Here is a 12,269-nt window from a genome sequence, read left to right as displayed (position 1 = left end):
GAAGGTGTGAACAAACATCTCTTGTCTACATATAATGACACTTAAAACTAGTGTATCAACGATTAGAACAAGAGTATAATGCCAATAATGGGCTAAAAATACGCCCGAAGGTGTGAACAAACATCTATTGTCTACATATAATGACACTCAAAAAACAATTGTATCAGATACTAGATCAAGAGTATAGTCTTAAATCCGACTAAGGGCTAAAAACATACAAGAAAGTGTGAGCAAATATCTCTTGTTTACATATAATGACACTTAGATAAGAGGCAAAAGAAGGAGAAAACATCCGAGGTAAGAAAGCTTGTAATGGAAACACGCTAATGCAATAAAAAATATCAATTTTAACCATATTTTGAAACACCATGGTTTCAAAAATAAATAGCCATTATAGATACACATAATTATAAGTATCCATAATAAAGACAATGGCCATTAACAAATGAGTGATTTAACACACTCACAATTAGAGATCACATAACTGCTAGTTAGAGTCAAACTACAAGTTGAAAATATAAAATAACATAAAACGAGGTGCACACAACTCACCCTAACAAACATCTCTGATTCAACAATAACAAGGCCAAGAGAAAAGAATGCATTATATAAAATTCTGTGATGGACAATCTAAATGCCATAAAAAGGCAATACATACGGAAATCAATTTCTAAATGGATGAGTTTATATCAAAAAACTGATTTGTAAAAACAAGTTTCAAATCAAATACAATAAAGATAAATGACCAACCTTAGGATGAATAAAGTGCAATCATATGCACAACAATATGTCTCATGACAATTTTTTTTTTAAACAAGAATCATGCTTGACATAATCAATTCTTCAAATTGAAGTCATAAATTCACCAATCAAGGAATAAATGCATTAAGGCACATTACATACAAAGGATCTAATAACTCTTAAAGAGAAGACAAGAACATATTATCTTAAAAGGAAGTCTTTTAAATCAAAAGTCTACTATGAGACAAACAAAACATGTAACATTAAGGAGATAACACATATAGAGATTTTAGAAGAATCTTTTATAATCCCAAAAGTAAACATAATTACTACCAACCATGAATACCTAAAAAAATAAGATAATCTAATAACTCATAGCCACATAGGCTATACAGAAGCTATGAAATTTAATATACCAAACATCATTCATAATGCATCAAACATAAACCTTCTAAGGGGCACAAACACTAGAACCCACTAGGGGGCAAAATACAATCTATTTTGTATGACTATGACACATTTTTTAGAGAAAACGAGTTAACATTGTGTCATATAAAATGCATTCAAAGCATCCAATGCAAGATTCATTTTCTATATGAATGTCAAATAGAGATGAACACAAATATCTAAGATCATTCTCAAGCATAATTAATCGAGTATGTTTTTTAAAGAATTAGTTTTGCACAATGAGAGAAACATCTTAAAGTCAACCATTGAAATCACATAAAATATGGGACATGAACATGTCAATATACAAAATATCCACGGTATTACCAAAGAGTTTAAAACATGATGACTTGAGGTATACATCATACAAGATTTTAAAGTTTTAAGGAAAACATACAATTCATATAATATACCTAAAAATCATGTTTTAACACATGCCTAGAATCACCAATGATCGTTACAATAAAACCAAATACATATAACAAGGGAATTAGCAACATAAAAAACATATAAGCATAATATTTAAGATTTTAAAGGAAAAACATATTCTTGTAAAATATAATTTTTATGACGATATGCATAATTAAAACAAATATTTTATGGAAACATGCTTACAAACAAGTTCTAATAATTAATTTGAAAACCTATTCATTTTTAACATATTTAGCAAGAAGCTACTACATTTCAAATACATTTTCAAATGCATACCATAATATTTAAAGTAGAGAATCCAAAAAAATACATATATCTAGTTTGCTCAAAAAGTAACCAAATAAGTTTTAATAAAAAAACAAGTCCAACGATGATTAAAAAAACATTTAAAAACTAACAAAAGTATATATTATATATATATATATATATATGTAATGATAAAAAAAAGTTTTTTCTCATGCATAATGCATGAAATAAATAATACAGGAAATACTTAAAAAATATGAGATACATACCGGGTCAATATTTCCCTTTATTCCAAGCCACACAACTATCATGATTTTGAAAGGAACTTTACTTTCCCAAACTTTGAGTGGCATGTTTCCCGATGCACCAAAAATAATTTTAGCTTGATCACCAAGTCCAATAATGGACAAGCACTAAGGCATACAAGTAAGAAGTCCACAAGGGACAATACAAAAGCCTAAAAAGGCTACACAAGTATAAAAAACAATGAAATATTTATTAGAAAGAGCCTTGAAAGACATAAGAAATACAAGGGGAGAGGTCCCCTTATTTATACAAAAAGTGAAGACATGAGAGGCCATTGGGGGCTCCCACATGGAGTCGTTGGGAGTGTTAAAATGTAAACTGTAATATATATATATATTATTTAATATTATTATATTTTCTTTTATTATTTTCTTTTTCTATTTTTCTTTATTTTCTTTTTTGGCATCTAGTTCAATAGAAACTAGATATTTGATCCAGTCAAGTTCCTGTTGGAACTTGACTGTGCAAATAGCTGTCCAACAACTATAATAAATGTTGTTGGACTATAGTCCAACAGCTATAATAATAAATGTTGTTGGACTGTAGTCCAACAGCTATATTAAGAGACGTTGGAATCCAACGTCCCTTTTGGAGAGCTCAAAATGAGCTCTCCTCTCTCTCCCACTTTTTTATATATATAGGGGTGAACCCCTTCAATGTAAATGACTATGCTTCTTAAGCATTTTGTTCATGAATAAAGTATTATTTATTTTTCAAGTGTTCCTCCCTTTATACCCTTTCAAGGGTCATGCTTGTAGTGTCTCCAATAGACACTTGTTTGTGAGTTATTTGTGCATTTGTTGAAGGCCACCATTTCATTACATGGCATCAGAACTACGAAATCCTTAGATCTTGAAGTGCTTCCGCCTCGATTTCCGTGCCACATTTACAAAAGGTGTTTCATCACCTTGTTCTTGGCTCAAGAAGATTTGTTTAAAGAAAGGCGAACTTGTGCTACAAAAAATTTTGGTTTTGTATCCTCTCTTATTCCTTTGTCTACTCTTTTTCTTTTCTTTTTATTTTTCTCTCTCTCTCCTCCTATTTATTCCTCTCTTACCCTTGTAAAAGATGGATGACAATGATAAGATCACCATCATTCCTATGAAGCTAAATAATACTAACTATGTAATGTGGGCTTCGATTATGAAGCACCACATTTGGGGAAAAGGTTTATGAGGTATAGTGGATGGTTCCGATTTGGAACCTAAACTATCTCTTACCAAGAAAGAGGGTGATAAAGAGGTTCCTCTAACGGAAGAAGAGAAGAGTAAGGCGTTGGCCACTTATGAAAAGAAATGAAAAGAATGGAGGATAGGGCATGCAAAAATTATGTCATGACTCATCAATAGCATAGACATTAAAAAATGCTCTAGTCTAGCTAAGTTTGAGCATGCCGATAAGGCTTGGGAATACCTCAAAAACATGTATTCCCTTAAAGATATTGCAAATGTATGCAATTTACAAGATAAAGTTCGGACAATGACTCAAAAAGATAAAACTATTCAAGAATATTGTAATGAGTTGTCCAAACTTTGGGAAGAGTTGGCTCTTCTTGAGCCCAAATGGCATTGTGCCGAAGACATCGAGCTTCGCCAAAAGCAACTCGATATGGAACATTTCTATCAATTTGTGAATGGTCTAAGGCCGGAGTTTGAATCCACCAAATCGGCCCTTTTACATCGTGGAAAAATTCCTTCTATTGTTGATACTATAGAAGAGCTCACTATGGAGGAAAATAGACTTAGAAAAAGTACTCCAAAAGTTGATGATGACTCTGTTTTAGCTGTATCTAGACCGGAGAATCATACTCGTACTTACAAGCCGCCTCATTTTGGAAGGCAAAACGACGACTTTTATAAAAGAAAAGTTATTTGTCATCATTGTCATGAACCGGGGCACTATAGGCCTCAATGTCCAAAGTTAAAAAGAAGAGAAGAAAAAAGAGTTGCATCTGAGTCAAAAGATCAAGATGCACCTGTGTCTATGGCTCAACTGATGGAAATCCTTCAACTTCTTCTCAAAGGGGTATCCTCCTCAACCGAAGCCTCAACTGGAGCGGCAGTTGCATCTTTCTTCGGTCCAGGTAACTTTCCTTGGCTTTTAGATTCTGGTGCTTCTTTTCATATGACCCCAAATGTTAATAGTCTATCCGAATGTCTGAAAAATAACTCAAGTGTGTCAAAGGTTTTTACAGCCGATGGCACATCTCTCATAGTAAAAGGAATAGGATGTTTTGAAAATCTTCAAAAATCCAAAAGATTTTTTATCCCAGAAGTTAGATATATCCCTAAACTTAATTTGAATCTCTTATCTGTCTCGCAAATATCTGATTATGGATGTAATATCTCCTTCTCTTCTCATGGTTGTTGGGTACAGGATCGTCAGTCAGGGAAGCTGATTGGGGAAGGCCATAGAGAAGGAAGACTTTATTACATGGACTTTTTGGAATTACCCAAGAATGCATTTTGTTATAATATTCAGAAATTAGAATTGGATTTATGGCACAAAAGGCTTGGCCATCCTCATATGTCTAAAATTCAATATTTTCCAAGTTTGGAAAAATTTTGTAATTCTGAAAATTTTTCTTGTAAAGACTGCATTCTTGGCAAAATGAAAAGGTTACCATTTCTTATTAGAACTTTTATTTCCTCACGACCACTTGAGTTAATACATTCGGATGTTTGGGGCCCCGCACCAGTTATTTCCAAAGGTGGTTATACATATTATATCATTTTTGTTGATGACTTTTCTAGACATACTTGGATTTATTTTCTTAAACATAAATCTGATGTCTTTTCTAACTTCCAAATATTTCATAAAATGGTTAAAAATAAGTTTCAAAATGATATTTCTGTTTTTCGCACTGATTCAGGGGGAGAATTTATGTCCAACGAATTCAAAGACTATCTCAATTTACATGGTATTACACATCAAAGATCATGTCCACACAGTCCACAACAAAATGACCTAGCCGAATGCAAACATCGGAACATTATGGAAACTACTAGGACATTGCTAATTACAAATCAAGTTCCAAAAAGTTTTTGGGCTGAAGCGGTCCTAACTGCCACCTTCCTCATTAATAGGATGCCATCTTCCTCATTAAAGAATACAACTCCAATAGAAAAGCTTGTTAATTTAACTCCAGATTATTCTAGATTAAGAGTCTTTGGATGCAAATGTTTTATTTTCACCAACAGAAATGACAAACTCTCTCATCGTGCAATCCCATGTGCCTTTTTAGGATATGCTGATAATAAAAAAAGGCTACAGGTGTTTCGATTTTCAAAATGACAAATTATATGTGTCAAGAAATGTATCTTTTTTGGAAAAAGAAAGCTTCTTTGAATTTGAAAAATCCAAGGATGTCACTGAATACTCGTTTTTAATTGATCCAACTTCAAAATCCAATGAATGTGATGTTGGATGTGACCTTGACAATGATCAAAGTCCTATTGTTGTTGAAAATGATGCTAATGAAGAGCAAATCCATAGGGATGTTAGTCTACAATATTCAAGATGTAGAGAGCAAAATCTTCCATGTGCATTACAAAAATACTCTGAAGTCTCACCTAGAAGAACGTCTAGAATCTCTAAACCTCCAGAAAAAATTGTGTCTTATGAATCTTTTTCACCCACGTATAGGGCCATCATTACCTTAATACAATCATATGTTGAACCATCATCCTATTCTCAAGCAAAAAATCATATAGAATGGATAGAAGCCATGAAAATAGAATTGGATGCACTAGAAAAGGCCAATACTTGGACGATACAAGATATTCCTCCGGGTAAGAAACCTATAGGTTGTAGGTGGGTATACAAAGTCAAAACCAAAAGTGATGGGACCCTGAAAAGATATAAGGCCCGTTTAGTAGCAAAAGGATATGCTCAAGAGTATGGCATCGATTATGAAGAAACATTTGCTCCTGTGGCCCGTATGACCACTGTTAGAACTTTAATAGCCTTGACCTCCATTAGAACATGGCCTATCTTTCAATTAGATGTCAAAAATGCTTTTCTGAATGGGAATCTCGTTGAAGAAGTATACATGGAAGCCCCACCTGGTATTAGTATCCCTAAGGGTAAAGCTCTTCGTCTAGGAAAAAGCTCTTTATGGTATTAAACAGGCTCCAAAAGCCTGGTATGACCGATTTAGTCATGTTATGCTTGATATTGGTTTTCAACCTTGTTTAACTGACACTGCTTTGTTTGTTAAGAAATCTGATGCAGGCATCATTATTCTTCTTCTCTATGTGGACGATATGATCATCACCGGAGGCGACAAACAGAGAGTTGCAAATATCAAATCTCTTCTTAAAACTCACTTTGAAATGACTGACTTAGGTTTATTAAGATATTTTTTAGGCATTGAAGTTGCTTATTCCCCTCCGAGGTATTTGATATCTCAATCTAAATTTGCTCTTGATATCATTTCCAGGTCTGGAATTACAGATGATAAGAAAGTAGACACTCCAGAAGTTGTCAATGTAAAAATGAAAATTGATGATGGAGAACTTCTTGATGATCCTACTCCTTATAGACAGCTTGTTGGAGCTCTTTCTTATCTTTCCATTACTAGGCCAGATATAACTCATGCGGTTCATACAGTTAGTCAGTTTCAGCATGCTCCCACCTCCGTGCATATGGGAGCGATTTTGCGTATTATCAGATACTTAAAATCTTCTCTTTCACGAGGACTCTTCTTGTCTGCTTCATCTTCATTAAATTTAATTGCATATACTGATGCTGACTGGGGAGGTGATCCCAATAATAGACACTCAACTACTGGTTTTTGTGTGTTCCTAGGTGAAACCTTAATTTCGTAGAGGTGCAAGAAGCAGCAGAAAGTCTCTCTTTCCTCCATCGAAACTGAATACAGAGCCATGGCAACCACCACTATGGAGGTTGTTTGGCTCAGACGATTGCTAGCGGATATGGGAGCTAAAGCAACGCAAGCTTCAAAGATGTGTTGTGACAACAAAAGTGCGATCTACATTGTAAGCAACCGGACATTCCATGAGCGCACTAAACACATTGAGATGGACTGTCACTATGTCAGAGAGGAATACTTACATGGAACCATTGATCTGCCATATGTTACATCAGAATATCAATTAGCAGACTTCTTCACCAAGCCTCTCGCTGCTCCCAGATTTCACTTCCTCTTAGACAAACTTTCGCTCATTGTACCGTAAGTTTGAGGGGGAGTGTTAAAATGTAAACTGTAATATATATATATATATATATATATATATATATATATATATATATATATATATATATATTATATTTTCTTTTATTATTTTCTTTTTCTATTTTTCTTTATTTTCTTTTTTAGCATCTAGTTCAATAGAAACTAGATATTTGATCCAGTCAAGTTCCTGTTGGAACTTGACTGTGCAAATAACTGTTGGACTGTAGTCCAACAGCTATAATAAATGTTGTTGGACTATAGTCCAACAGCTATAATAATAAATGTTGTTGGACTGTAGTCCAACAACTATATTAAGAGACGTTGGAATCCAACGTGTCTTTTGGAGAGCTCAAAATGAGCTCTTCTCTCTCTCCCACTTTTTTGTATATATAGGGGTGAACCCCTTCAATGTAAATGACTATGCTTCTTAAGCATTTTGTTCATGAATAAAGTATTATTTATTTTTCAAGTGTTCTTCCCTTTATACCCTTTCAAGGGTCATGCTTGTAGTGTCTCCAATAGACACTTGTTTGTGTGTTATTTGTGCATTTGTTGAAGACCACCATTTCATTACAGGGAGCCCCCAATGACTATGTTGGGCCCTCCAATGCATAATATAAAAAAGTAAAAAGTAAGAAGAAAAATACAAAAAAGAAAAAGAATCTACCTAATTAAAATAGTTGTTTCTAGAAACAACTATATAAAAAGACTAAAATACCCCTATCGGGTATATATATATATATATATATATATATATATATATATATATATATATATATATATATATATATATATATATATATATATATATATATATATATAAAGTACATATATTTTAACAGATATCACCAACTTCAAGATGCTCTCTATAATGAAACCAGAAGATAGCACACACTATGTTGCTGACTGCAATGAAACCAAACACCACAAACACTATGCTGTTGATAGCAATGAAGCCATAGAACACCACACACTATCTTGCCGATACTACCAAGTCACACCAGCATACGTATGTGCCCAGCTGATATGTAGAACATCAACAAAATATGCACCAAACAAGTTGTACACAGCAAATCAAAGAACAAAGATGCTGCCAATACTAACTCAGACCAGCACACATGCTCAGCTGATATGAGAACATCAACAAAAACACCTCAAGTGCCTCACAATAGCCCTCATTACTTTACAATGTATATCGATTAATAAGGAACAAGCCTTAGACTACAAAGAACAACATTATTAAAGCATTTCCACAACCCAAACTTGATTCCGATATCAAAACTCAACTACTGCCTCTTGATATACTCCAAAAGTTTCTTTAAAACCCAATCAAAACATTAAAACTCTCACCAAGAATGCTATCAACTGCCTTTTTACTCAAAGATAACCGAAATAATGCAAATCTAGAGCATTGAAAACCCTCCGATGAGAACAATACCGGCCGATTTCTCAAATCCGAACACTTCACGTCACTATTCAGAAAATCAGAAAAAAATCTGTATAAAATCAAGTATGCCTCCTATTGAAATGATTCTTGATTTAGAAATCATCTAAAATCAAGATCTAGCAACGCCCCAACTTAATCGAGCCAAAGCATAAAATGTACAGATGTCCTTCTTGGGGCACAGAACACGAGACTCTCCCAACGCACCAAAATGGGGTTTCTTCTTGCTCTTTCCTTCCAGATGATCACCAAATACCTCTCTCTAGGGTTTTATATGGTTCTGGTGCTATATGAAAGCAATAGAGTTTCAACCATGAGATAACAATGAAGATGAGAAAAGAAACTTCATTAGGTGGGAAATAAAAGAATACAGCCATATAAGAATTATGCCCCTCCTATTCCACTACGGGACAAAAACAGTTGACTCTTCAATACGATGCACACATAAATACAGAGAGGGGGGCAGGGGGCACACAAAGTGTAATACACATTGTGTATAGGTCTCAATATCTCTCAAGTGTTTTGGATCCTTCATTTTGAACTTTTAATGTCTGAACAACTTAATATTTGTTAATCAACTCTTTTGAGCTTCCAATAATAATATCATTTTATAAATCAAAATAGCCACCCAATGTTTATTTCCCTAGTAAATAAAGAGTCCTCGATAAATAAATTTATACATCCTTCTAAGTTTACCCTAAAACTTTCAAATAACTTTTTTAGGCATGTTTTAAGCTATAAGTTTGCAAACATATCTGGAAGACTCAGCTAGGAAGAATTCTGTGTTGTTCTGTATAAATCTCTTCATAAGATCCATGTGTAGAAAACCTTCCACCTATGCCTAGTTCATTGAGCTCTCTGTGTAGAAAAACTTTCACGTACATAGTTTTTTTACATGATTGAATAATTCTAATATATTTGCAAAATGCATCACTGGGTGGATGCTTATATGGATGCTGTTTTATTTCTTGCCTGGTGGTTGATAAGGAGAGAAACCAGGGAATTTTTGAAGGAGAAGCAACAATAGTGACTGTCTCACACCACTCTTTGCAATACTTGTTGCTTGTATGCGGAGAACAGTTTTGTTGACATGGGGATGTGGGGGGAGGGATATGATTTGGACTTGGATTGGATCTTGTAGAATTCCACCCTGGTAATTATGGGACGTTTGTTACAGCTGTGATGTACTGTTGTCATCTTGTGACTCCGCATCAAATTATTGTTTTAAAATTTTGAGGTTTCTCAGAAGAGACGAAAGTCATAATTGTGCTGGCATATTACCAGCCAAATACATAATAGGAAGATCAAGGGTGATTAAGCCCATGATAAGTGAAGATTATTTTTAGAGCTATTGAATTTTTTGTTCTTGGACTTAAGAACCATGCTTAAGACAATATTGAAGCAAATAGTAGTCCAGATGTTCATGGCATTCATTGTATGCATATACAATTCTAAGCATATTCAATATTACATGTTGCAGCAAATTAAACCAAGCAAGTATACACATTAATTACAGTTTATTTTTTCAGTCGATCAGTACAAAAGACGTAATACTTCACAAAAATATTAGATTCATCTTGGCAGTAGGTATGCTTTGTGGGTTTCTATGATACGGCTAGGCTAGGTTCAACTGAAACTGTAAAGAACGTGATATGTTGGGTCACGGGGTCTTGAGCCACTATTCAAAATAGGAAACCTAGTATCTATTCTTTTAACACTTCTCAATGTTATGATGGGGTTTATCTATTGTCTTTAGAACTTCAGATTAGAGAATTGGATTAGCAGTTCAAATTATTGTTTATGGCAAGGATTATTTGTTCTATTCTTGTTAAATGTTTGTTTTATTAATTAAATGGTCGTGCTCTTTATTGTTTCAGGAATGCTGTATCTGCTTGTCAGCGTATGAAGATGGGGTTGAGATCCATGCACTTCCTTGTAAACATCATTTTCACTCAGCATGCATTGTTAAATGGCTTCGAATTAATGCAACCTGTCCACTGTGTAAGTACAATATTCTCAAGGGCGACGAGCAGGTCTGACTTTCTGATTTTGTATGTATTTCTTTTACATAAAATGTCAAATAGAGGAGAGCAAATGCATGACTGGTGTTGAAATCGCTTGGCTCACTTCTGATGAATCAGAAACATTTTGCTTCTGTGTTGATTTTCTTTTAGCTCTTAACTTTATCTTGTTGTACAAAGAAATCCAGCCAAGGCTTGTAGTAGTGTGCTCATTATTTTAATTTTGCATTACCAGCAATCAGAATAAAATTCTCTTAGTGAGGTGCTGAAGAACTAATTGCATTAAGCGTAAAGTCATCTTGACCTATTCAAAGATTTTTTGGTAAATCACATGTAACAGCAGGATTTTTGGTAAATCACAGGTGACAGCAACTGCAGTTTATCGATACAGTAATTGATGCAACGGTCTCAGATCACTAGTATCTGCTGAAAAGTTTGAAAGTCTTGCTTTACAACTTTGCTTTGTGGCCCTGATGCCGCAACCAAAATCCATGCATACATGGAGAAGTACTTGGTTCTGTTTTGAGGTAAATTTCTTCCAATTCTATAACTTACGGGCGTTTGATAGTTTCAGATTTTAGATGGGGGATATACTCAGATATTTACTATATCTGAAATCCAAGGATTTTAGAAAGGAGGGGGCCCGGGGAGGTCGGTTCTAAGATCTTACCTCTTTTTTACTCACTAAAGTGAGGATCTCAAATACTTGGTCTAGCGGATTTTTGAGTTGTCAGGCCATGGGTCTCGGCATGGGGCCTATGCCACATTAGCACAAGCCATGCCTTCTCAGATCGAGGATCTAAGATCCCTGGCTATAAAACGCTCTTATGGATTTTACTTGTAGGTTTTAGGGTACTTGTTTAGGAACTTGGTTATGCTATGATCCCCTGGTATGATTTCCCTCATGAAGATCGCATAGCATCCTGATCTGCAGTGTATCTCATTCATGGGCGTTATCGTCCGATGCACCAACTGCTCATATGTTTGAATCACTTAGGTACCGTTTTTTTCATCTTTTCAGAAATTTTGTTATTTTTGGGGTGCTTTAAAAGAACATTTGAACGTGTTATGGTTTTTGAAATATTCAAAGTTTTTCTGGATTTTCAAAGTAGGTTCATTATTATCTTGTCACCCTGATGCATCATGAGGCTTAAACATCAGCTCGAGTATGATTTCATGCCCCATGACGGGCACAAATCATGCTAAAGACAACCAGGAAAGGGTCCAATAGTGACCAGCGCCAGGGTTTAGATGGCAATATGAGTCAACTTCCCGATTAGATGCTAGGATGGCAGATGATCAGAGTTAACATGCTATGGATCAAAACTCGTTAAGCATACAACGTCGAGAATAAGAGGACCATGAGAGGTGTGGGTTATGCCCACATAGTGATGAAGCATGTGGAACAAGATGGCTCACGTGGGTAGATCTCAAG

General features: G+C 34.7%; 1 protein-coding gene across 1 annotated transcript in view; it reads left to right on the top strand.

The window, feature by feature from the left end:
- Positions 1–11,072, top strand: part of LOC149812061 (E3 ubiquitin protein ligase RIE1-like) — a 70,942-nt gene extending 59,870 nt beyond the window's left edge. The window contains exon 9 of the mRNA XM_089992967.1: positions 10,691–11,072. Coding sequence (XP_089849093.1) covers positions 10,691–10,852 — 162 coding nt within the window. The 3' untranslated portion in view covers positions 10,853–11,072. The remainder of the gene's footprint in view (positions 1–10,690) is intronic.
- Positions 11,073–12,269: the final 1,197 nt, after the last annotated feature.

The sequence above is a fragment of the Nuphar pumila genome, chromosome 17 (genome assembly GCF_984573655.1).
Source record: "Nuphar pumila chromosome 17, dmNupPumi1.hap1.1, whole genome shotgun sequence".
NCBI lineage: Eukaryota > Viridiplantae > Streptophyta > Magnoliopsida > Nymphaeales > Nymphaeaceae > Nuphar > Nuphar pumila.
This window is presented reverse-complemented; position numbering and strand designations above follow the sequence as displayed.